Here is a 26,661-nt window from a genome sequence, read left to right on the forward strand (position 1 = left end):
GTGGTCAGATACAGGCATGACTTAGGGATCTGTGTCCGGGCCCTGAACACATCTGAGGTCCTTAGCTACTAATGGCCAGCATTTAAGCCACATGCCTGCTGTGTGCCAGCCTGGTGCTGTGCTAACTCAGTTAATCCGCACATTGCTGAGTTAAGCGCCTTTGACAGCTAAGAATCTCATCATGTGACCGGGCTGAGGCCATATATCTAATCTCAACCCAGAATTTGTGTTGGCAGGAGACTCCCTAGGTTCAGGGCTTAACCGCTCCACAACAGCTAATGGGAGCTCAACCAGGCAAGCCGTTAACAGGCAGGATTGATCTCCTTGGCCGTGGGCTGACGACCGCTGTGTACTATGCCAAACCTTTCATCAGTGTGGTCTCACTCTCACACACCAGTTCTGAATTGTGGGTAGCCTCTGAGTCCCTGTTCCTTGAATGAGAGTACTGGGGCTCAAAAAAGGCCTGTGACTTTCCTGGTATAGAAAGCCCAGCTTTGATCAGACTTCAGGGTCTCTCTGTTGGCCTTTGATTCATGAGTTCTGTGTAAGACTGCCTTATCCCCCTCCATCACACTGGACAGGCTGCCGTGGGCTCTGCCCTCTCCTTCCCAGACACCTGACGCTGCTTCCCTGCTCTCCCTTTTCAGAGCACGCCAATTACTTTGGCGTGGATGAAAAGCTGGGGCCCGTGGCTGTGAGCATCAAGCGGGAGAAGCTGGAGGATCATAAGGACCACGGACCTCAGTACCAGTACAGGATCATCTTCCGGACTCGTGAGGTAGGGCCCACTGCCTGCTAGGTAAACAGGAGTCGTAAACCCTTCCCACTTCCACGTCCCGGTTCTGCCAGGTTCCTGGTCAGGCTTCCTTGCCACGTCTCGTGAGAGGTCCAGTACTGAGAGTCTGTGAGTTCATCCGTTTTACAGAGGGGAAAACTGATATTCAGAAATCACATAAGTTGTAGCAGGTAAACCAGGCCAGGATCTGAACCTACCAGGTGACTTCAAAGCTCAGGATCACCAAATCTGTTTTCAAGACTCGGTTATGAAGTCATTTCAGGTCGCAGGTATTAAGGAAGACTTCGGGCCTCCGTCCAGGCAGGCCTGGGGCATCGCAGGAAGCTCTGCCATGCTAATCAGCTCCAGCCTCTACCACCCAGCCTGCCCCCACCTCAGCTGAGAAGCCCACTGCCTGCCCCACAGTACTTGCATTAAAGCTTAGCTCCAGCAACGGGGAAGAAGGCATGTTGCTGTCCCCCACACCAACACAAGTGGTTTGTGACAGAATGTGTTTCTGACTTGAAAGCTGGCTTAAAGTCACAGAGATTCACTGATCTCTGTCACTGTAGGTCAGGGATGGAACCTGCTATGGGCACAGATTGACCCAGTCTTCTGCAAGACTGCAGAACGTGACACTTGCACTCAGCCTGGTTGGCTCTGCCTCCCGTCTCTTCTGTCACCAGCAAACTGTCTTCAGGCCAGGCCTTCTAGATCCTGATAGCTTTGCATACAGAAGGATGCGTCACTTCTGCAGGATCCCTGATTGGTTCTTCATGGATCCCACGCCCACACCCCGGGCCAGGCACTGACAGGGGTGGGAGAGGGTGAGAAAGATAGGCAGCCAGATCTAGGACGCAATGCACCTCAGGTAGAGCCACCACCCTCGCACTGAGATCAACAGTGCCCTGGGTGTAACTGCTGTCTTGCTACTTTGTGGGTTCCTTTCTCACCCTTTATCAATGCCAGTTTCACGCCCTATCACTAGATGCGGGGAAGAGAGAGGGGAGATTCGGGAGATGTCTAGAAACCTAATTTCTTTCCTTTCATTTCCTCTTTGAGCGTGACTACTGACAAACCGCAGCAACCACCCCCACCCCCAATGACCAACAGCCACCAACTGCGTATCGGGGCTCTATCATTTATGTACCCTCTGAAAAGTCCCCAAAATTCCAAACATCAAACAGTCACAGAAACTATCTGCTGCTGGCAAAACCATGCCTCTTCTAGAGCACGAGGCAGATCACAGTCAGCCGCTGCAGACAGTCTGAAGCAGCCCCACATGCCTACACCTGGGATTAAAACTAAAGCACCTTCTCGTATTTCTGTGTTTTTTAAAGTAACCAAAGTCCTAGAACTCTGGAAAGTGTTATTACACAGAGGAGCCTCCCAGGAGGAGAGGGAAGGAGGAGGACCAAGGAGGCCCTCAGGAGGATGGCAGTCTTTTTGTTTTGTTCTTGAGGAGCATGTGTCATGTAGCCTAAGCCCGCCTCCCACTCACTGTCTATCTGAAACTGGCCTTGAGCTCCGGATCCTCCGCATCACCTGATCCCCCTGCCTCCACTTTCCGAGCACCAAGATCAGGCATGCACTACCACATCCAACAGAAAGGAGGCTTCGTTGTGGTGCTCCGTCTCTAAGTCTGATCCCCAGCCGTACAAAGCAAGTTAGGGACAATGGCAAAGTGCCGACACCTCCTGAAGGAGCCGCAGAAAGGCGGCATTTCCAGAAAGGCAGCCACCAGCTGATATAGGCCCCACGCGGGGGATCCCTGTATGCCAGGCCTGCACACGGACATAAAAGCCCAGCAGGATTCCTCTGCCGTGGACTCTGATCCTGGCAGGCTCGTGAGGCCAGTCACCCACCCATCAGAGGCTCTCGACTGGATGACACAAGGCTCTGTGCCAGTTGAGGAGAGTAGGCCTCCAAATCCCATGCCCAGACTGCAGGCGGTCTCCACCCGTGTCCTCGCCTTTCTGGCCAGTTGGTCACCGAGGCCGAATGTGAGGTGACAGCCCACCCAGCTTCAGAGTACTGTGGGACACGTGAGCAAATGCTGGTGAAGTGGCAAGCCCGTGTGTGTGCGGGACAAATGCAGATCCTCACAGCCGCGATGGCGGCTTAGCACTGCAGTGCGGCCACACTCTGCCTTTGCCGAGGCTGGCTCGTAGTTTGCCAAGCCCCACTGCTGTCCTCAGTTATGACAGAGCAGCAGATGCAGAGCCGTCAGGACCCTCCAGTGAGAGGCGGGCTCTTCGTCCGTCACCCTCTGGCCACCCCACTCGGCTGCCTCAGCTGGGCACTTGGCATAGTCAGCTTCCCCCTCCCCCACGTCAGGCCTGTTCATGATGAAAGAATTCAGACTTAACATATGCATACAGTGCCCATGGAGGTCACAGAAGGCATTGAGGCCCTAGGGGCTGGGGTTATAAATGGTTGTGAACCACCGTGTGGATTCTAGGAACCTGTACCTGAGGCTTCTGTAAGTGCTTCTTTTTTTATTCTTTCCTTCCTTCTTTCCTTTCTGTCTGTCTGTCTGTCTGTCTATCTGGACAGGGTCTCACTATGTAGCTCTGGCTGGTTTGGAACTCACTGTTTAGACCAGGCTGGCCTTGAACTCACAGAGCCGCACCTGCCTCTGTCTCTACCTCCCAGGCACTGAGACTAAAGACGCACACCACCATGCCTGGCACATACGTAAGTGCTCTGAACTGCTAAGCCATCACTCTTCAAGCCCTAGAATGATAAATGACAGCATGTCTTGTGCACTGAGGGCCATGACACCTCAGTGCTTTCCCAGCAGGCCAGGGGTGACTTCTCTGCTTTGGTTCTGTTTGGTTCCTGGAAGCTGTTGCATGTGCTCTTGGCCTCAAGGCCACTCATCCCAAGCCACTGTCACCCTGCAGCCCCAGGCTGTGCTCTGGGAGTACAGTAACAGCCAAAGCAGCAACGTGGCTTGAAGGCTGCTCTCTTGGGGGCAGAGAGCAGCGCTACACAAGACACCCTCACAGCCCATGCCAGGTAGGGAGTGACAAGGTGGAAGGCACAGCAGGGAGATGGGTGGCTGAGGCACTCAGAAGTCTGAAGCAGGTGGATTGCCATCAGTTCAAGACCACCCTGAGCTTCGGCACACATTTGCATGTGTGTACAAGTACATACACACACACACACACACACACACACACACACCATGCAAGCCTTTGTCTGCCCTCGCCTATAGACCACATGCAGACCCAGCCCCTGCAGAGCCGCCCTGTGAGGCCCTCAGGCCTGACCTCCCATCAGCTGGAGCTGGAGGAGAAGTAGCTGCAAGGCTGGCCTCTCAGTCCCCGTCTCGGAGGGCAGAGAGTCACCCAGCCCACGTTTTGTGCCAGCAGCCTAGAAACCTTCGCTAAAGTCGAGACCCCTGTTGCTGCGGGCCACTCACCGCAGTGTTTCAGGTTCGTTGCCCCAGCGGTTTCTCTCAACTCTTAACCACAGAGGTCCCATTGTCACCTCATCCCTCAGTGTCCACAGATGAGGACACTGGGGCCAGAGAATTACTTTTCCAAGGTCACCCAGTGGCAAAGCCAAGATGTCCTGCTCCTGTCCACTCCCACCCCCAGGATCTTTCAGGCTGACTTAGGATCACACGGCCCCGGGCTGCCTGTCCAGTGCTGTCCCCCACTGCCCCATGACTTGGACAGGTTCCTTGTGTTTCTGTTTCTTCCTCTGTAAAACAGGCTTGGAGCTGTGAGCTGATTCCTAGTGAGGTGGGGACAGGTCTTACACTGAGACTGGGAAGTGGTCACAAAGCCTTCAGGACAGGAAGACCTCTGAGTGCCAGCTCCCACCATCCTGCTGAAAGTCTGTCATAACTGTAGCTCTTGCAGGAGGCCGAGCCGTGTTGGGGAACAGACAGGGGGCTCCATCTTCCAGTCACACACACCACACACACACACACACACACACACACACCCCTGGCACACACAACCAGAGCATGGTACCCGGCTGCTTCCCAAGCCAGCAGGCTGGCCTGCCCTAGCTGCCAAGCAGCCAGGCTCCAGTGGGCCCCTGTCGCCCAGCAGATGGCATGTGACTGTTGGCAGAGCCAAGCTTCCCACTGAGGCAGGGCAAGCTCGGGGCTGGGCCTCGGCACCACACACCTGAGCACTGGCTGCCCCGCGCCAGTGACTGCGTAGATGACACATAGAGTCCCCAGCCAGCCTCGGACCATCTGGCCCAGTGCACTCCTTCAGCCTGGCAAGTGGGAGTCCTCGACAGACTGCCCAAGGCTGGCGTGGAACTCACAGCCTTCGCCCCCAGGTGCTGGCACTGTGGGCACACAGTACTGTGCCCAGTTAGGCCTTAGCTCTGGGAGGCTCAGGAGTTTGGGTTTTCACTTTTTGTTTATGTATGTATGTATGTATGTATGTATGTATGTATGTATGTATGTAATTCCTAATCCATAGAGAAGTGTGCAAAGTGAAGGGGCAAAAGTGTAATTGTGTTGTGGGTGGGGTATCTGTCGCGGCACATCTGGTTTTCTGAGTGTGCCAACCCATGTCTCTAACTTGTCCCGTTGAGGAGTGGGAGGGAGACCGCAGCCTTCTCCTCTGGCCCGCCCAGCTCTCGTTATATTTCAGACACAGTGGTGAGCTTCCTTCCTGGACCCTTCAGCTGGCCCAGGTTGGCCCTGCACTCCGTCCTGTGCGACTTCCAGAATGTTTGAACCGCAGGTGTGTACAGCCACACCTGGCCAAGGCTGAGCTCTTACTCCCGTTTTGTCAATGAGGAAATGAAATGAGAGGCTCTGAAGTAGAAATATTGAAAGTTGGAGCGTAGCCAGAACTGGACATAGTGAAACTCTGTATCGGTAAAAATCTCCCTAAGTCAGATGTGGCGGGGTACACTTGTAATCCTGGTGCTGGAAGCGCGTGAGGTGGAGCCCAGCCTGCACTCCATGAAACAGTTTCAAAAACTAAGAAGGAAGTGGGGGAGGAAATGAGGGATGGGATGAGAACTTTAGCATTATGCTCGGGGTTGCTGAGCTAGGGAGAAAACGAAGCTGGGAATCAGGAACACGGGCTGAGTGTGCCAAGTGCCCTCCCTAAAGTCCCCAAAGGGGACCTGCCACCCAACACAAAGAGCAGCCTCATGCATGTGGCTCTGTCGTGGGCCTGACCCCCACAGACAGGCCCCTCCTTGCTTAGATGGCACGGTGGTGTCCTTTTTACAGCTCACTTGGTCTGTCACCATCAGTAAAGGGGTACCAGATGTCAGAGGGCTCACAGCAGATCTGATTCAGGCTCCCATGGAGAGAATGGGCTGGCAGTGGGGCAAGGGCAGGGAGGCCAGGAGAAGGGGCAGCTGTGCCAGGGAGAAGTGACAGAGGACCAAGGTAGGAGGAGCAAGGCAGCTTCTCATGACCTCCTCCCCCTACCAGGAGAACCAGGGACTTTTCAAGTGGGCAGCAGAGGGCAGCACTGAGGGTCAGGTGCAGCCCCGAGCCCCTGGACTCTGGAGGAGGTTTCTTGGTTCACACTGGCTCTCCACTCCAGCAGAGTGATACCTTGGTATCAATAGGATACAAAGATGCTGGTCCTATGGGTATATTAGGGAAACCCACAACCCCAACCCCAGCCAGACTGGAGAGCCAAACCCCTGATACCATCTCTGCTCCCCGAGTTTCACGCTTGCTTCGCTCGCCATAAGAGCTGTGTGTGTTTGTTAACAAGCATAGTCAGAACTTGGGAACTCCCAACCATGAGATCACCCCGTTCCTTCCACACGCCTCTTGCCTGGATCTTGTTTGGCAAGGGTGGGCTGCATGCCTGGCAGCAAAACCATGGCATGTGTTCGCTGCTTCGTGTGCCCGTTGACTTAGGAGACTGTCTCTGCAGTTAACACCGATCATCTTTTGTGTTTAAAGTGCAGTGCCCAGTGGGTCTGGGGTGCGCGGAACAGGTCCTGGGGGAGGGTTTTTCCTTCTCTTTTTTCTTGTGGTATTTCAGGTATCGTCTGTGCATTCTTGCTACAGCGGCCACATACTCTGCTGGCCCAGAGCCTGGCCTAAACTGGTAGCCGGAAGTGTCAAGAGGACGTGGCTACAGGGGCTCTCAGGGTTAGCAGGTGTAAATCAGAACAACCACTTGGAAAACTACTTGGCACTTTGGGTAAAACTGAAGATTAACATGTCTGGATGATTTAGCAATTTGTCTCGTACAGTATAAACCCAAAAAGAAATGTGATCATGGGCACCGAGAGGTACGTCTGTGGATGTCCCCAGCAGTGCCACTCTCAGTTGTCAAATACAGGGAGCAGCCGTGCTCAGCGGCTCTGGGAGGGATGAAACATGGCGGCGCAGCCTTCACCCTCTCCACACAACATGGTCGAGTCCCGTACACACACTCTTCAGAGAAAGACCCTGGGCACACTGGCAAGCTGTCTGAGTGGCAGTCCTGAAATTTGGGTTTCTTTAAAACACGGAAATATTGTAATAGATGTGTGTTTTGTTTTAATCCCAGGTGTGGGACGTGGGGCTGCTTCAGACTGTCCGCAGCGGCTGACTAGGATTTGCCACCTGCTCTAGCAAATCATACCCACCAAAAATCCAAACCCACCAAAAAGTTTGCCAACCGCAGATAGTTTCTGCAAGTGTGTGACATTTGGAATTCTGGGCACTTTTCAGGGGGTCTATAAATGCTAGGGCCCCAAGATGGGTTGTTGGTTGTTGGTCGGCTGTTCGGGTGGGTTGTTTTGATTGTTAGTTATTGTTGGTCATCTATTAAATAGTTGTGCACAAAGAAGAAATAGTAAGAAGAAGAAATTAGATATTCTGATGGTGAAGATCAAGCTTGCCCCAAGGAACTCACCACCCCCCACCCCCCAGTCAGTAGGAAGGAGTCTAATGATAATGTTTCCCTTTCTCACCCCTGACTTTATTTGGGGACTCTTTTCTTTGCCCTCTATTCCATTTTCTCTCTTGTCTAGTGTAGGGGGTTGAAAGGGTGGAAAGGGAGGGAGGAGGGTAGTGGAAAGAACCCACCAAAAAGCAACTGGTAGCTACACCTGTCACTCCAGGGCTCGGGAGGCCGAGACAAGGATCTCAAGCTCAAGGCCATCCTAGACTGCAGAATAAAACCCTACCTCAAAAGAAAAGGACCAAGCCAAGCGTGCTGGTACTCAACTGTAATCTCAGCACTCAAAGGAGAAGCAAGAGTCAGGAATTTGAGGCCAGCCTGGGCTACATGAGATCCTGACTCAAAGGTAGAAGCAAGGAGCCAGATAACAGAAGACCAGTAGCTGTCAGCTGGACATGGGATCTGGATTATAGCGCCCCCAGCAGGCCATGATGGAAGATGCAGAAGCTCCAAAGCGGAAGATACTGGCCCCGGAAGTCAGTACCCGAGGCTAATCTGAGTGGGAAGGGGCTAGGTAGCTACATGTGTGTAGATTGTACTGATGGCAATTTCGTATATCACGGCATCTTGGTGTTGCCTGCCTATAATAACAGTACTCAGAAGGCTGAGACAGGATCTCTACAAGTTCAAGGTCAGTTTAGGTTACAGAGCAAGACCTTGTCTTAAAAACATAAAACAAATACAGCTCTCGGGAGACTGAAGGAGGTGGGTCTCTGAGTTGCAGGCCAGCCTGGTGTACAGTGGTTTACTGGGCGGCTGTGGGGAGAGACGGCGGGGAGTCGGGCTCATCTTTACACTGATGTCCCGGCAAGAAGGCATGGGCCAGTAAAATGTCCTGACCAGACAGGATTCTCACATGGCATTTCCTGGAATGGGTCGTGTGGTCAGCTTTTGGGGCCTCTGAGGAAGAAGGGAAGAGGCATGATGTGGCCTTTGATGAAGTATTTCCAACCTTTGTAGCACAGGAGAAGGAGCTGAGGTTTAAAGTAGGCTACACTCACACACACATACATCCACAAGGACACATGTCCAGCCCCACCCCAGACCAAATCGGAGCACCTGGTTGATGTTTTTCGTGAAACTGGTTGAACCACAGCAGGAGCCACAATTCAGGACCCAAACTGGCACCAGCTTCCTAAACAGGCGGGTCTTTGTGAGCACACCCTGACTTCTCTGCAATTCAAGACGTCGACGCAGTAGCGACTGAGAGCCCCTTCCTCGTGGAGCCTCTCCGTTCATCCAGGGCCCCAATTCTGAGAGACTCCCCACCCCTCCCACCCCTCAGCTCGTTGGGGTCTTTGCTTGGAGTGGACTGGCACACAGGAGGCATAAGAGAGCCGCTAACTCTGTAGCCAGGGATGATCTTTTTTTTTCTTTTTCTTTTTTTTTTTCTTTTGCCAGGGATGATCTTAAACTTCCAGTCTCTTGTCTCTACCTCCTAAAAGCTAGGATTGCAGCCCCACCACACCCAGCTCTGGTTTTCTTTTATTGAGACAGAATTTCACTGTGTATCCCAGGTCAGCGCCAGGCCCGGCTACACCTGTCTGTGAAGGCAGGACGCTCTCCAAGCCCCCAGACCCCTGACCATCCCTTCTCTCTGTCGAGCAGCTCATCACGCTTCGGGGCTCCATCCTAGAGGATGCCACACCTACAGCCACCAAGCACGGGACAGGGCGGGGCCTGCCCCTGAAGGATGCACTGGAGTACGTCATCCCGGAGCTCAACATCCACTGCCTGCGACTGGCTCTCAACACTCCCAAAGTCACCGAGCAGCTGCTAAAGCTCGATGAACAGGGGGTAAGCACTGTCGGTCGGGCTGAGCCGGTCCAGCCTTCAGCCCCACCCCTGCCCCACCCCTGCGGCCCTGTCTGTCTCCATCCCTGTGTTTATTTTTAACAAGTATCAGAGTCGCTCATAAGCTAGACTGAGCAATAGGAGGGAGCCATCAGCATATTGTAAGGGTACCAAGAGCAGTGTCACAGAAACAGCCTGGGAAGCCCACAAGGGTTCTATGAAGAGAGGGGGAGAGGGAACGTGCACCTCTCACTGCTGTCTGGCCCGTCCACAGCCCCTGGCATTGCTTCTGGACATGCAGATGTGTGCAGACCCCGAGGAGCTGAGGTTTTGCTTTGGCACAGCCTCCTCCCATGCCCAGTCATCTCCTACAGGAAGCCAGCCCCAGCCCCAGCTCTGCCTTAAGAGCGCCACAGACTAGCATAGCCATACAGACAGGTGACCGAGTGTGTGCCTTGCTGTGCTTCTCTGGGGTATGCCCCGCCCCACACGGGTTCCTTCCCCACGGGCTGTGCATTGAATGGTGCCAGCGGTGCCTGGACATAGCGCTCAGGACTCCCCAGGTGCCAGTCCCTGGACCCTCCTTGAACCCCCTCTGCTCTGCCGCCCACACAGCTGTGCCGCAAGCACAAGGTTGGCATCCTGTACTGCAAGGCGGGCCAGAGCTCGGAAGAGGAGATGTACAACAACGAGGAGGCCGGCCCTGCCTTCGAGGAGTTCCTGGACCTCCTGGGCGACAAGGTCTGTCTGAAGGGCTTCACCAAGTATGCTGCCCAGCTGGATGTCAAGAGTAAGTGGGGAGCACCAGAGGGCAGCAGGAGTAAGTGGGGAGCATCAGGGGGCAGTGGGGCATCAGGCGTAAGTGGGGAGCACCCAGGGGCAGCAGGACGTCAAGAGTAAGTGGGGAGCACCAGGAGGCAACGGGGCATCAGGAGTAAAAGTGGGGAGTACCCAGGGGGCAGCAGGGCATCAAGAGTAAGTGGGGAGCACCAGGGGGCAGTGGGGCATCCGGAAAGTGGGGAGCACAGGGGGCAGCGGGGCATCAGGAGTAAGTGGGGAGCACCCGGGGGCAGCAGGGCATCAAGAGTAAGTGGGGAGCACCAGGGGGCAGCGGAGCATCCGGAAAGTGGGGAGCACAGGGGGCAGCGGGGCATCAGGAGTAAGTGGGGAGCACCCGGGGGCAGCAGGGCATCAAGAGTAAGTGGGAAGCACCCAGGGGCAGCGGCAGGCAGACCTGAGTGTGAGGTCATCCTAGTCTGCATAGTGAATTCCAGGCCAGCCAGGGCCACATAGCAAGGCCTTGTCTCAAAAACTAGATAGCTGATGGGTGGATGGACAGACAGATGGACAATAGATAGGTGATAAGTAAGTGGCACCGGGGAGGCATCAGGTATTGCTTCAGGATAGAGCGCCCCCCTAACAGTCCACCCTCAATGCCACCAAAAAAGAAAAAAGAATCTGTTAGTAGGGGCCACTGAGATGTCAGGGAGCCACCCCTGTTTATCTGCCTGACTAGCTCAAAGGTGATGCCAGGGTGAGGGTGCAGGCCAGTGGGGGCGGCGTCCATAGCACCACTGTCAGGATGGACAGCGCCCCCACTCGGGAAGCAGCAGGAGGTCAGCCCTCGTGTGTGACTCAGCAGGCGCACTCCTAGATGTGTGCCCTGCGTGCTGTGCGGTGGGCACCCAGAGAGCACCCTGGAGCCCCACAGTGATATTTACAGAACAGGGACGAGGCGGGGCACCTGTCACCTCAGCGAGCCTCAGGAGAACGAGCATGGCAGGTTGTTGCTGCTCTGTTGGCGGATAGTAAACTCTAAAGACACTCAGACATGGTGGCACATGCTGTAATCCAGCACTCAGGAGGCTGAGTCGGGAAGACTGAATTTGAGGCCAGCCTGGACTACACTGCTAGACTGTGCCTTTTTTAAAAAAAATTCTATAATGGGAGATTTCTTTTATATTTCTTTCATTTTTAAAGAGTGAATATAAGTAAAAGCTTCAAGTTAAAAACTAACAGACGGCCTGTGGGATACGACAGGAGCCTAGAGGCTTAGGGACCGTGGTACTAACTGCTGTTTCTATCCCAGCGGACTCCACGGGGACCCACTCCCTCTACACGACGTACCAGGACTACGAGATCATGTTCCACGTCTCCACCCTGCTCCCTTACACCCCCAACAACAGGCAGCAGGTTAGTGGCGCCCAGCAGGGGACAGTAAGTCTCAAAGCATTCGTCCTCCTCAAGACCGGTGGCCACCAGCCAGGCCATCTGCCCAGTGATGGCCCTCTTAGGGTGGTCCTGTGAATCAGATGGAGGTCTTGGAGATCCTTCATACCATAGTCATTTCCCTGGGAATCCTAGACACTGCTTGCTGTGATTCGATGCCTGTGTGGTACCACGTCTTCCTGCTGGTCCTCACCACTCTGCTTACCCCCAGCTGACCCATCTCCTTTCAGGGGTCTCTTGACTCACCACCAGTCTTAAGAGTGAAAGAAACTCAAACCAAATTGGCACAAGAAAAGCTGGTTTTAGGTGTAGCTGGATCCTGAGGTTCAAACAGTCTGAAGAGTACTCACCTCTCTCTGGCCAGATGGTAGAAACGCACGCACTGATCCCAGTGTTCAGGAGGCAGAGGCAGGCAGATCTCTAGAATTCGAGGACAGGCTGGTCTACAGAACAAGCTCCAGGACAGTGCAGACAAACAAAAGAGTCCTCACCCTCCACTGTTCTTTGCAGTGGCTTCATTCACAGGTCTTCTTAGCGACTGCCTACTTGCCTCTGCTTGCTGTGTGACCTCAGGAAAGTGACAGCACTTCTGTAGGCCACAGGTCCTTCCTCCACATATTGACAGCATGGTCCTGATGATACTGCATGAGTATTAGAAAAGATGCTTGCTTCCATGTGCAGGCCTGAGCACGAGGCAGCCAGTGCCTTTAGGAAGCAGGGGGCCTGTCCCTGAGTACCAGGGACTGGAGAAAGCTTGTCCTACAAAACCAAAATCAACGGGGTCCCACCCTTTTGCCTTCATCCCTGCAGGACAGAAGGCAGGTTGCTTTTCACTTCTTTGAACCGAGTTTTCCCATCTTATGAAAAGCAGTCACTTGAGTCACTGCCACTTAGAGTTTGGGGAAGGTTCAGCAAGGTCCGAATCTAAGATATGACGGGGAGGTAAGCCTCATAGGGTCAGCCGCAGGAAGCAAATCTTGCTTGGACTTAGCAACTTCACATGTGCAGTTCAGATGTATAAAGAACTAGAGAACGAACAGGCCCAGGGCTGGAGAGACAGCTTTGTGCTCAAAAGCACTGACTGCTGTTCCAAAGGACCCAGGTTCAATTCCAGCATCTACATAGTGTCTTACAACTGTCTAACTCCAGTCCCAGGGATCTGCTACCCTCTTCTGACCTCTGAGGGCACTCGGCACACACATAGTATACAGGTGTGCATGCAGGCAAAACACACATAAAAATAAAAACATTTAAACAGCTTTGGTGCTGTGCTTAGCGGCACATGCCTTTAATCCCAGCACTAGAGAGACAGAGGCAGGTGGATTGCTGCGAGTTCTAGACTATGGCCTACTTCAGGACTTCAAGAACAGTCAGAGCTACACAGACAATCCTGGTTCAGAATAAACAAATGAAAAAGAACTAGCAGGCTAGATAAAGTAGTTCAGGCAGGAGATTGCCCAGTTTGGTGGTTTAAGGCCAGTCTGGGCAATTTAGGAACGCTGCCTCAAAATAAATAGTCAAGGACAAAACAGAACTCAGCTGTGGTAGCCGACTCCCTTTGTTGGATCAAGAGTTAAAGATCCTCCTCAGCTGTTTACTGAGTCTGAGTCCTAGCCTGGGCTACGTGAGACCTGTCTCCCCCGCCCTCCAAAAAAGAAAGAACGATATGGGGGACGGGAGTGTCAGTTGTAGTCTTGCAAATAAAGAAGACACCGTGAAGTCACCCATTCTGGAGTGGAAGCAGGGGAGAGAGGACATGGCTCCCTGGGGCATCTGAACCTCCACTGCCAGGAGTCCGGGACAGAGAGCCTCCTGGGATTGGCCCTGCCTCTGCATTCCGGTCAGACGCTGTCATTGTCCACATGGCCTGAGCAGATCCCAGGTCTGCAGCCTGGGTCTGCCTGCAGTAAATATGGTTGGTCAAGCTCTTTGCTGGGAGCAAAGGGCATGGAGACAGGACGGTCAAAACAATGCCCCATTTTCCTGTCACGGACAGCCAAGATGGGAAGAGATAAAGGAGGGACAGGGGGAGCCTCTGTGTGCAAAATGCAGCCATGACTATCGGATAAGAGGTACGAAACGGCAAAGAGAGGCATGTTGGGGCAGGACACATCTTAGTGATTTGCTGTGGATGACAGAAATCCCTCCAAGAAGAGTTAAGAAGGAAGCCACCTGGGGCTCTGGGACAGCAGGGGCAGACACTCCCACTGTTTGCAAGAGGAAGGGTTTCCTGGAATGTTTGAAGAGCATGGGTAGGTGTGGGTGAACAGGCTGTGTCAGAGGCTAGGGGGCCACACCGGCTGCTTCCTGGCTGTCTCCATTCCCCCAGTGAGAAGGAGCCAGGGCTCTGAGCTTCTAGGGACAAGGCCTGCCTGACTTGGTGCTCACATGCGCCCTCTGCTGGGAGTGGGGGTGGGAAGCCTGCAAGGCCGTCTGGGCAGGATTCTCAGAGCTGGCCTGTGACCCTCACCTCTTCCCTCTCCGCTTCCAGCTGCTGAGGAAGAGGCACATAGGGAATGACATCGTGACGATCATCTTCCAGGAGCCCGGCGCCTTACCTTTCACCCCTAAGAACATCCGCTCGCACTTCCAGCACGTCTTCATCATAGTCCGAGTCCATAACCCCTGCACTGAGAATGTCTGCTACAGGTATGGCTCCCGGAGTCCTGGCCACCGCAGCCAGGCCCTGAGAGGCTTGGTCACAGATCCCACGTCACCTCTCTTCCTGGCTCCCTGGTTCCCCTCATTCTGGTCTATATTTTTGGAGCTTTCTGTTTGTAAGTAATGGAGAACCACCTCATCCTGGCTCGCAGGAAGATATACTCGTATGTGTTGGCTTGTGGACACATCACAAAAGACTCAGCTAGTGTCCCGTGGTTCTGAAGGGAGCAGAGCTTCAGTTTAACATCTTCCAGCTATAGAGGGAAAGGAGTTGATTGTGCTGGGGGTGTAGTCAGTTCACAGGAAGCTTGCCTAGCGGGCACAGTCCAGAGTTTGATGCCCAGGGCTACAGTGGTACATTCCTACAATTCCAGCGTTTGGAAGGTGGAGGCAGGAGAATCAGAGGTTCACAGTCATCCTTAGCCGTAAATCAAGTTTAAGACCAGCCTGGACTACTCAAGACCCTGTCTCAGTGAGGGCAAGAGAAAAAGAAAACAATCACATGTCACTGGGACTTAAGCAGAAACTCTGCACAGGTTAGCCCTCTGGCCTGGCCGCAGTCAGGTACCTCTGGGAGCTCAGTGCCTGGCCTGGCATTGTACGTGAGAACAGAGAGCTACAGGGATGAGGACCTAGAAGCAGACACCCCACACACACAAAGCTGGGGTGGAGGCTCCCTGGGACCACCCACATGGGGGCCCTGCTCATAGGTATTGTTGAGGAGGATGGTTTGGGAAGGTTTAAGGGACAAAGTCTCACTATGTAACCCAGACTGTCTTCAAACTCATAATCCTCCTGGCTGGACGTTAGGATAGGCATATTGAATTGGGGGGTTTAGTTCCCTCATACACATGTAACCCAGGCCTCACGCCTGTTCCTTACCCTCTGCAACAGCAGGGCGTCCCCACATTAGTGGCTATCCCCTTGGAAGCCCTTGGAGACTAGGAGCCGGATAGAGCCGGCTCCTCAGAAGCCGACCCAGTAACCCAGGCCCAGACCATGGGGCCTGGAGCAGGTGAGCTGTTTCCCATTGTTCGAACACGGTGTAAGATCCAAAGACTACAGGAGGGCGGGCGGGCGGGCGGGCAGCTGCAGCAGCCCCTGCCCAGCCGTCCTCACCACGAGTGCTGCTCCTTCTCTAGGCTGTGGACGTGGTGTACCGTGTCAGCACAAGCCTCTGCCGTAGAGCCCAGGGCCTTCCGCTCAGCAGTCTCCGAGGTCTTTGCATTCCAGAATTCTGCTGAGTGGACACATGAGGACAGGCGCTGGGACAGTGTGCTGGCGCCTGCCTGCACTGAGTCACCGTCAAACATGGAGGTGTCTGTGTAGGAGACGGTTGCAGTGGAAGTGGGGGGTGGGGGGGTGGGGGGCGAGGGCCCCTGCCCATGTACCCCGGGAGACTCGGTCTTGCTAGAGCTGGCAATATTGAATAATTTGAACAGGATGCCACTGCTGTGAGCTGCTGTGTGGGACACATTGCCCAGTGGCTGCCGGGGACCAGCACCATCAGTCACTGCCCTGGCCCAAGGCCACCCCCCTTGTTACTGGAACATACTGCCGCAGTTGTAGGACGTTGGCTGGCACCTTAGGCTCTGAACTGATTCTCTGCACCCGAAAGGTAGCCCAGGTGACAGAGGACACATGTTCACATGGGCCAGGGAAGAAGCAGCCGCCTGCTTGTGCCTCAGAGGTCAGCAGGAAGGTTGAGGTAGCCAGGTGGCCCTTCTCCCCTCCCTCCTCAGTCCATCTCCCTTTGGCAGGGGAGTGGCACAGGATAGGGGATCAAATGCAGGCCGTGTCCATGCTAGGCAAGACTTTGTTGTGTTTTATTTCTGGGGCTTGGTTTGTATTGTTTCTGTAGATACTTTACATAGCCATGCTGGTCTCAGATTGGCCTCAAACCCATAGTCATCCTCCTGCCTCAGCTTCCCAAGTACTGGAATTATAAACCTGAGCCACCATGACCAACTATATGTCCAAGCAGCCCTAAGTCAGGATTTCTTTGGGGCTTTGGGTTGGTTGTTTTGGTGTCCATGTGTGTATGTGTTGTCTCCTGGACACAGGCCTCACGCGTGCTAGGCAAGTGCAGGACCTCTGACCTATAACCCCAGCCATGCCCTTGGCTTTTTTTTTTTAATTTTTTAAAATTTATTATATGTGAGTATACTGTAACTGTCTTCAGATACCCCAGAAGGGGGCATCAGATCCCATTACGGGTGGTTGTGAGCCACCATGTGTTTGCTGGGATTTGAACTCAGGACCTTTGGAAGAGCTGTCAGTGCTCTTAACCACTGAGCCATCTCTCCAGCCCTGCCCTTGGCTTTTTTTGATGCAGTTTTACTATCTAGCACAGGCTAGCTTGCAACTCAGCTATATAGACCAGGCTGGCTTCAAACATGTGATCCCCCTGCTTCAGCTACCTGAACGTAGGGAATATAGGGGTGCGCCACAGCTCTCAGCGCTCTTCCCCCTCTGTGCCTTCCTCCCCTACCTCTAGCCCCAGTAGCCTGCCCCCGCCCCCACTTCTCCACACAAGCTCAGGCTCGGTCCCCAGGGGCACTTCTTCCTGACACACAGCCCTTTCCTGGCTTTTGGGTTTGGGTAGGGGTGGGATGGGGGGGGGGTGATGGTGGTGGTGGTGGTTTGCAATTTAATTTAAAAAGACTTTTATTATGTAATATTTTAAACATTCTGAAAAGGGCAGAAAATAATGAAACAGGCACCCATGTGCCCGCAGGCATATTTAACAGATGTTCTTCCTTGTCTCACTCTTTTCTCTTTTCTTGATTTTTAAAGAAAGAAACTGTTAGTGACTCAACCTTACCGATTCCAAAAGGCACCCATTCTCTGGGCAGACCTACCCTCAGTTCCTCCCCCAGCGGTGAGGCCAGCCTGCCCCGCCCTCTCACCTGGCCCCGTGCATGTGCGTGCGTGCGTGTAGCCCGGGCATCATGGGCATCATGTGCCCAGGGCATCACGTAGCCCAGGCTGGCCACAAACTCTGTGGCCTTGGACTCTTGCTTCTTTCTCCTCACAAGTGGCAGAACTACAGGCGTGTGCTACTGTGCCTGGCTAACACATCAGAGGGCCTTGAAGGGCTGGCGATACACACTGCAGCCTCCGTGAGAACTGTAGATGAATTAATAAACGCACATGTCCTAGAAGCTCCTGCTGAGCTCTAGAGGCTACGGCCTGGTGGCCACACATCTTCTGGCTGTGCAGTGAGTTCTTGTCATTCACCATTTCTTAATGGCCACCAGCATCTTCCCTGGGCCTGAGGGTTATAAAGAAGCCTAGCCCTCCTGCTAAAACTGCGGACCAGCTGTCCCTGTTGTCCAGAACCTTTAGCAGCTTACAGCCTCGTGACTTAAAATCATGGGTCAGGGTGGTGAGGCAAGCCAGTCTGTCAGTAAGCAGCTGAGTGCCAGGGGGCATTGCAGAGCTCTTCCGTGTGAGTCATCCGCTCCCTGAGAGTTGAGACAGCCATCCTGGCTGACCTGGCTAGGGCACCATCACTACCCTCCATGGTCACACATACCCATGCTTAGCGGTGGAAATCATTTTCTTCTCCCCCTGTCTATCCACACACCATACTTACTGTAGTTCGTAATGTGTACCTGGGCTGGTGCTGGAGAACTTACTGAGCCCAGATTGGCATGTGTGTGGCCCTCCTACTCAGGAAGGGACACTGCCTCAAATGATGGCGATGAAAAGCAGCGGTCAGGCCAATCTCTGAGGGCCACGGTTACTCATCTCCTGCCCTCGCTCAGTGCCATCGGAGGCGGCCACAGTGATCTTTGCAGATGCATCTCTTTCTGCTGTGGAGCCAGAGCGAAGCAGAAGCCACTGCTGCCACCACCAAGGACTTAACAGAAGGTGGTGACAGACTCAGTGTGGATGGCTGAGGGGACTGTTGGGAACTAGAATATCCAGGACACAGGACAGCAAGGAACCAGTACTGCCCACCCCACAAACCAAGGGGCATGAGAGAAGTTTCTAAAAGCTAGTGAGAGTTGTGGCCCTGGGAAAGGAACCACCTAGCAAGAGCCATGGCTGCGGATAAGGTATCAAAACCAAAGCCCAAAGCCCCCGCCACTCATGGCTGGGAAGGAAGGAAAAGAGGTGAACATAGCTGTATACAGCAGCAGGGACACACTCTGGGGAACATGGCCTTGGTTGGTTTAACCATTGCATAGGCATGGTGTGCTTTACCCCATTGTCAACAGACAATAAGACGCATGAAGTGACGTAGTATAGATGGCCTCTCCTCATGTCTCTAGGTTGCACATCGGTGCACCCCAGCATCTTTTCTCTTAGCAGTGACTGCTGTTGTTCAAACTCACTTAGAAGCCTGAGCCTGTGGGACCCCAGGTACAGAGGCCTCCCTTCCCCCAGGCCATGGCAGATGGAAAGTGTGTGACTCTTCGGGTCCATGTGTGGCATGTCCCTGTCGCCTGAGCTCTGACCCAAAGCTTTCTACCTTCTGCGTGGACTCTTTCCCACTTGGGCTGTCCCTCCTGCTGTTCCTTCTGTCTGCAGTGTTTTCCCCCGGTCTGGGGTCTTAGCTGTGACTCTCTCAGCCCCACCCCCGCTCCCACCCCCAGACACTGCTTTCCAGAGCAGGGGCTTCTGTCCTGCCCGGGCCCACCACTCTGTCTTTGTCAGTGTCTGTTCATATGTATGCCCAGTCAGCTGTTGGAGAAAGACTGGAATCACTGTATCCGCAAAGCCGAGAGGAGCATCCAGGAAGCCCCTGTCGATCAGAGGGGCAAATGTGACACCATTCAAGATGTGGGAGGGTGCCGTGGAGGTCAGCCAAATGCCTACAGGCATTGTACTGTGTTTGAGTTACATAGGGTATTGTATGACCCATAGTCTACTTATTTATTTTATTTATTCTTTTGAGAAGGGGTCTCGTGAATCCAGGTTGGCCTCCAACATGCTGTACAGCTCAGGATGACCTTGAACTCCTGATCCTCCTGCTACCACCTGAGTTTTTGGATTATAGACATTTTTGTTGATATGATTTACAAAGCATGTTAGTACCAAGGAAGTATTTTAAAAAACGAAATGGTACAGGCGTGTTCCACACTGATGGTGCGCACAGGAATTGCAGCTCTGACCTCTGCCTTAGGCCAGCGGCTCTCGGCCTTCCTGACACCGGGACCCTGGAATGCAGCTCCTCATATTGTGGTGTCCCCCAACTATAAAATTATTTCACTGCTACTTCCTAACCATGACTTTGCTAGTGTTAAGAATTGTAATATAAATATCTGATATGCAGGGTGTCTGTTATGTAGCCTCTGTAAAAAGAGTCATTCACTACCACTACCACCACTACCACCACACCAAGGGCTCTCAACCCACAGGTTAAGGCCCTTCCCTTAGAGTCAGCTGCTGTCTGAGCATGTCCCAGATTTTCCTCACCCTCTCAGGAGCAGTAGTCTTTCCCCAGGGCCTATCTATCCCATTGCAACTAAAGAGTAGAAATACAGGTCCACAGGTCCCTCCATCCCTCCTATACCCACACAGTTCAAGCTCTCATTCTAAAGGTGTTGGCCAAACCAAATCATATGATCAGTGGAAAAGGACAGTAAGCTTGCATCTGACTAGGGCCATACAGAGGACAGAAAGTTGTTTGTTTTTTTTCCCCCAAAACTGTAATCTAACACATAGTTTATGTAAAACAAGAGTAAACGAAATGCAGAGCCTGTAGCTGTAATCTCAGCTCTCAGGAAGTTGAGATGGCGTGTCTCGAGTTCAAGGTCAACTGGGCTTTGTAATGAGACTATGTCGGAAAGCCAAAGATGGCTGAAGATGAGTCCCAGGTCTGATCCCCAGCACTGTGTGTGTGTGTGGGGGGGGGGGGGAGCACATGTGTATGGAATATATACAATATGTTATGTATGTATATATACTCTAAAACTTGTTCTTTAACCTTCCAGTCTTATTAATTAGCAACTTATTGATTAGAGATATGCTTCCATTCATGAAAGAGAACCCCCGGGGCTAGGACTCCACAGTTCGATTTCCAGCATTGTGAACAGGAGGGAGACAAAAAGCTCTTTCTTGCTTTCTTTCTATTTTTGGTTTGGGGTGGTCAAAACAGGGTTTCCCACCTGTTTTTGTGTATCCCTGGCTGTCCCGGAGTTTACTCAGTAGACCAGGCTGGCCACACCTGGCTTGCCATCACCCTGGCTAGATACAGTCGTAAGTAGCCCAGGCCAACCTTGAACTCCTGATCCTTCATCCACCTCTCAGGTACTGGAATTACAAGTATATAACCTATTGGTTTTAAGGAGTTGCATTTTTTCCCCTCCTCAGCATGGCTGTGACCCGATCCAAAGATGCTCCTCCTTTTGGCCCCCCCATCCCTCATGGAACCACATTCCGCAAGTCTGACGTCTTCAGAGACTTTTTGCTAGCCAAGGTAATTAATGCTGAGAACGCTGCTCACAAGTCCGACAAATTCCATACGATGGCCACCAGGACCCGCCAGGAGTACCTGAAGGACCTAGCTGAAAACTGTGTCTCCAACACCCCCATTGACTCCTCCGGCAAGTTCAACCTCATCTCCCTGACCTCCAAGAAGAAGGAGAAGACGAAGGCCAGGGCAGGTGCAGAGCAGCACAGTGCTGGCGCCATTGCCTGGCGGGGTGGCAGCTCAGGACTACGCCCAGGGCTCAGAGATTGACTGCATTCTGGGGATTTCCAATGAGTTTGTCGTGCTCCTGGACCTGCGCACCAAGGAGGTGGTGTTCAACTGCTACTGTGGGGACGTCATTGGCTGGACCCCAGACTCCTCCACAATAAAAATCTTCTATGGCCGAGGGGACCACATCTTTCTACAGGCTGCAGAGGGCTCTGTGGAGGACATCAGGGACATTGTCCAGAGGCTAAAGGTAAGAAAGAGGGCCCAGCCATGGGTGTCCTGCATGTTTGGCAGAAGGTTCCAGAAGTATCGTAGTACCTTCCCTGGCCCAGGCAGTCAGGCGTAACATGCCCTAAGAATCAGTCAATCTCTCTCTCTCTCTCTCTCTCTCTCTCTCTCTCTCTCTCTCTCTCTCTCTCACACACACACACACACACACACACACACACACGCTGCTGAATCCTTCAGCCCACATTGCTCTGGGGAAGGTGTGGGCCAGGAGTCTGTGGTTGCCCATTCCTTCACCTTGAAAAGACAAAACAAGCAGAAGCCTTCATTGCCCCTGAAAGTCGACAGAACATGCAAGTCTAAACTTACACTGAAGTTTAAGTGGAGCTAGAGGAAAAAGCTCAGTGGTAAAGCATTTGACAAGTCCCTGGGTTCAATTCCCAGTACCAACACCGAGAGAGCTTTTTTCTGGGACACCTAAAATATGAGGAAAGGTTCTGGGGGTGGGGAGATGGCTCAGAGGTTGAGACTGTATACTGCTTGCAGAGGACTTGAGTTCAGTTCTAAGCGTCCATGCTGGGCAGCTCACACTGCCTGTAACTCTAGCTTCAGAAGTTTCCAACATTCCTGACTTCCAAGTGTTCCAAGTCCCTACCCTGTCATGCACATACGTGCCCATAGACATACACTTTTACAAAAGCGAAAATGAAATAAAAGGTTCTAAACCAAGTTGGTCTAACCTGTGGCCCTTGAGCCCCACATAACCCAGGATAGCTATGCATGTGACCCAGCACATTTGTAGACCACGCCACCACGTGAGATATCAAAAGGTTGGCTACCCCAGTCTAGACCATTAAAGTATACAGGAGGGGCAAGGAACATAAGAATTAATAATGAGAACGTGCAGTGAAAGAAGCAGACTTGTGTGGCTGGATTCCGTTTCTTACCGGTAGCCATGGTAATCAATGGTTTAACTCTGTGTTAAAAGACAAGGGCATAAAATACGGTGGAAATTGTATTCTAACCAGGCTTGGGTGGTGCACACCTTTGATTCCAGCACTAGCAGGGGGCGACAAGAAGATCTCTGAGTTCAAAGCCCTCCAGGGCACACAGGGAGTTCCAGGCCCTCTAGAGCTATGTGGAAATAAAACAAAACCCTGCCTCAAAAACAAAACAAAAACGTTAATCCTTGAGCAAGAACATAGCTTGTCGATAGAGCACTTGCTTGCCTGGCCTGTGTAAGACCCTGGCTTTCGTCTCCAGCACCATAAGGCAGGGTCAGGGTAAGAGCTCAAAAATCTCACCTTCCGTCCTGGTGGACAACTCAACTCCTGGCCCAACCAAGAGCGGTAGATGAACAAACAAGTGGTAATGACAGCCTGGACCATTGTGTTGAGAAGAGCCGAGGTCACACCTGAACTTCATAGTGTACTGGGGTCAGCACTGAGGCGGTGCTCTTTGACGGGATTGGTAGTGGTATGCCAAGCATTGCCAGAGAAGGCCATGTTCCGCAGCAGTTAAGAACAGGGGGTGGCCGGGCGGCGCACGCCTTTAATCCCAGCACGAGGGAGGCGGAGGCAGGCAGAATGAGCACAGGGGTCTAGAGACTGAAGGTCTGGCTCCAGATCACCAGTGGTGCCATTTTTTGGCTGTATGACCAGCAGACACACTTAGGCTCTGTGTGGCCCTGTAGCACAGATGTGGGAGAGGGGGGCAGCTTAAAGTAAAAAGGCTTAATTAACTCACAGTCTGTCACAGCAGAGAAGCCACAGCAGCCAGAGGTGGACAGGTGCATGCTTGCCAGTACTTAGCTCCCCTTCTCCCTTTGGAAAAGTCCAAACCCAGGGAACGGCATCACCTGCTGTAGACAGATCTCCCTGTCTTAGTTAGCAGAGTCACAGGCATCCCCCAAAGATAAACCCAGAGGCCCTTCTCCCAGTCAAGTTGGCAACTAGCATCAAACATCATAGTTTACCAGAAAATAGAAACAGTAATTATCCTATGTCCGCGCTGGGGCCAGAGTTCAGTGGTAGAGCGCTTACCTAGCACACTCGAGGGCCTCAGTCCAATCTCTGGTACTTTAAGAGGAGGAGGAGGAGGAGGAGGAGGAGGAGGAGGAGGAGGAGGAGGAGGAGGAGGAGGTCTGGAGAGATGGCTCAGTGGTTAAGAGCACTGACTGCTCTTCCAAAGGTCCTAAGTTCAAATCCCAGCAACCACATGGTGGCTCACAACCATCTGTAATGAGATCTGATGGCCTCTTCTGGTGTGTCTGAAGACAACTACAGCGTACTCATATTCAATCAATCAATACATGCATACATACATACATACATATATATATGCACACATACATATATATACATACATACATACATACATAAATAGAAAGCGGGAAAGAGAAATCCTATATAATATACAGGGGTTTGTTTCATTTTATTACATATGTGATACAAAAGTTTTAAAGGTTCAGTGACTTAGGTTGCCAAGGCAAACTTCCTTGACTTGGTTGACCATGACCTCGCCCAGTAGCATCTCTCTGTGTTAAGTTCAGGTGGCATTGGTTAAACTCCAGTCTCAGCTTCCCTGCCTTCACAATTCACACATCATCATGAAACCACTGTGGCCAGTGTGTCAGTCTCCTGACAGAAAATGAGGTTCTGTTCACAGCACTACCAGTCCAAACATACCCAACCTCGTATGAGCTGGGAGGCTAATCAGGGTCGGGCCTGGTCAGTACTCAGGTAAGGAAGGGTAAGGAAGGGTAAGTTTAGGAGGGCATACAGTAGGCATTCAGTAAACACTGAGCAATGATTGGTTTGTCAAGTGAGTTGTGCACATGACTTTTCAAAGTCCTCAGACCAGCTCAAATGCTGATCTTCTCTCCATTTGATAAACTGATAAATGAAGAAACTCAGGCTCAGAGAGGAACAGATATTCACATGCGCCCATATGGCCTGCAGGTAGCAGAATTGCCCTCTGATTCCAAGTCATTCTGACTCACGACATTCTAGATCTGAACACAAGACCGGTCTCCAGCTGCTTCCTCAGAATCTTCCCAGGGCTGCCCAAGTGACCCCTGCCCTCACACAGTCACTGCAAGCTGTGCTTTCTCCCATGCTCCCCTGCTTCCTGTCTCAGTAAAGGCCAAGTTCATCACTCTGTTGAGGTCAGGGAACTTGTAATCAGCCAGGGACCCCTTGTTCTCACATCCACACCCCATCTGTCAGCGCCACCTTCAAGCAGCCTGCAGCTGCTCCCCCCACTCCCATGCCTACTCGCTAGCACAAGCCGTCCAAGCCTCTGGATTTGGGGAGAGTTAAGACGTGCTCTCACCATGTAGCCCAGGCTAGCCATGAAGCCGTGGTTTGCTACCTCAACTTCGGGAATGTTGAGATTGCCAGCCTGTTCCACCATACCTAGCCTCTCCTGAATTATTGCAGGAGGCAATGTATGTGTGCATGGTACACACACACACACACACACACACACATACAGGGGCTGTGGATGTGCTGGGCAGTTGTACAACCTCAGGGCCTTTGTACACCTATCCCTTCTTACTGAAACTCTCTTTGGTTGGTTGCCCCGTGGCTTAGTCCCGCCCTTCCTGCAGCCTTTGGTCACATGTCCCCTGAGGTCTCATTGTCTAGAATTGAAGTAAGTTCCAGTCATTTGCCACCATTTGCCATGTTGCTTTCTTTTCAGTACTGTGTGTTGGGGTTTATTTGTTGTTGTGTTTTTCCTCCCTTGAAACTTGGCTCTACATGTAGTGGGTCCACAGGCACAAGGGCAGTGGTCAGCTGAGGGTGGGGCAAAGGAGCACAGGTCTGACACCCATCAGTGACACGCCCACATGGGTTGCTGGCACTGTCCCCTAGCACCCAGGCTCGTGAGGCGTGAAGGGGTCGCCTCACTTAAAGAATAAAACAAGTTCAAAAAATAGAAGTGGAGGGGGGCAGGCGGCACAGACGCTAGCACTGCCTCAGCCAGGGGACGAGAACAACGCTGCAGAAGGAAGCATCTATGACCATGGCTGATGGTGGTACTAACCTATGGGCAAAACCATGAATATTTAGAAGGCAATCTGACTGACACATCACGTCCCATTTAGCAAGACAGCTTTCCCACTAGGGCTTATGACCTCCCAAGCAGTAGGCTTGTGCCCATTCCTTCTGAGGAATGGACCTCAAATGCAATCAGAGAGTGGTTGGCGAGGCTGGGGAGAATGGCTCAGTGAGTCAGAACCCTTGCTGCAGAAGCCTGAGGACCCGAGTTCAAAGCCCCCCCCAAGCACCCACATAAAAATCCAAGTGTGGCCATGCACACACCTGTACCCCACCAATGCGGAGGACAGAAACAGGGTGATTGGGGCTTGCTGGCTGCTGTTAGCAAGTCTAGTTCAGAAAGCTAGTCTGCTTCAGAAAGAGAGCCTATGTCATGGATAAAGTGGGAAAGGCCAGCTTCATGCCACACTCGTGTCCTCCCCCGAGGTCCTCACACACACAGATACATAAAGAAAAGGAAGGAAAGGCTTGGTGACCCCACACTGGCCGGGTCACTATAGCACCAGTGACCACATCCTCCCTGGCAGGTTCGTAGCATAGCAAAGGTAATTTTTTTTGGTGTCCCAAGAAGATTCAGTAATGGCAGCCTGAGGTCCTGGGGCTTCCAGTCAGCGTGTATTTATGTCTGGTATTCATAGAAAAGCACTGAGACTTCACACATGAGCGAAGCTGAGAGAAATGAGAAGTGAGGCCTGTGGGGCCTGGTCTGCTCCCTGCAGAAGGTTTGTGCCACCAAGTGGAATTGTGTGGCCCGAGACCCAAACTGATAAAGGTCCCCACGGCAACCTACCATGCACCCCACTTACCGCAACACTTAGGACCGCTGTGCAGGTCAGGACACACTCGTGGTTAAAACAGCATGGGCTTCTGTCAGAGTACACGTTTATCCTGAGTTTCCCCAAGGGCTCTGCCCAGCCCTCTTCTAGCTCCGGGGCCTCCAGCTGCTCAGACAGCCCTCCATACCTGGAACATTGCTGGTCTCAGTGGCAGAATCCCAAAAGGCCCGTGCAGTCTCACACTGGCAAGAAAATGCTCACCCAGGCCTTAGTGAGGGAGGCTGGGGCAGGCAAAAGGCTGGGACAGCCTGGGCAGTGGGAGACCCTGCTTCACAATGACAAATCTCAGAGAAGGCTGGGCACTGGGGAGATGGCTCAGTGGGAACATTGTCAAAGTGTGAGGACCCAACACAGAGAGCCATGCTTGGACCTGTCCCTCCAGCACTGAACGAGAGACAGACAAATCCACGGCATCCTCTGGCCACCGCCCTAGATAAAAAACAGCAAGCTCAGGTCTCAGAGGAAGACCAGCCTCAGGGGAGTAAGGCAGAGACCCAGAGAGGACACACGATGTCGTCTGTGT

General features: G+C 52.7%; 1 protein-coding gene across 1 annotated transcript in view; it reads left to right on the forward strand.

Annotated features, from left to right (window-relative positions):
- Sipa1l3 (signal induced proliferation associated 1 like 3) overlaps positions 1–26,661 on the forward strand; it is a 197,181-nt gene that overhangs the window by 121,808 nt on the left and 48,712 nt on the right. Inside the window, 7 exon segments of the mRNA XM_052199676.1 lie at positions 648–778; positions 9,286–9,474; positions 10,087–10,261; positions 11,561–11,664; positions 14,192–14,349; positions 20,686–21,016; positions 21,018–21,263. Of these exon segments, the coding sequence (XP_052055636.1) occupies positions 648–778; positions 9,286–9,474; positions 10,087–10,261; positions 11,561–11,664; positions 14,192–14,349; positions 20,686–21,016; positions 21,018–21,263 (1,334 nt within the window).

This window comes from Apodemus sylvaticus, chromosome 1, assembly GCF_947179515.1.
Source record: "Apodemus sylvaticus chromosome 1, mApoSyl1.1, whole genome shotgun sequence".
NCBI classification, from domain to species: Eukaryota; Metazoa; Chordata; class Mammalia; order Rodentia; family Muridae; genus Apodemus; species Apodemus sylvaticus.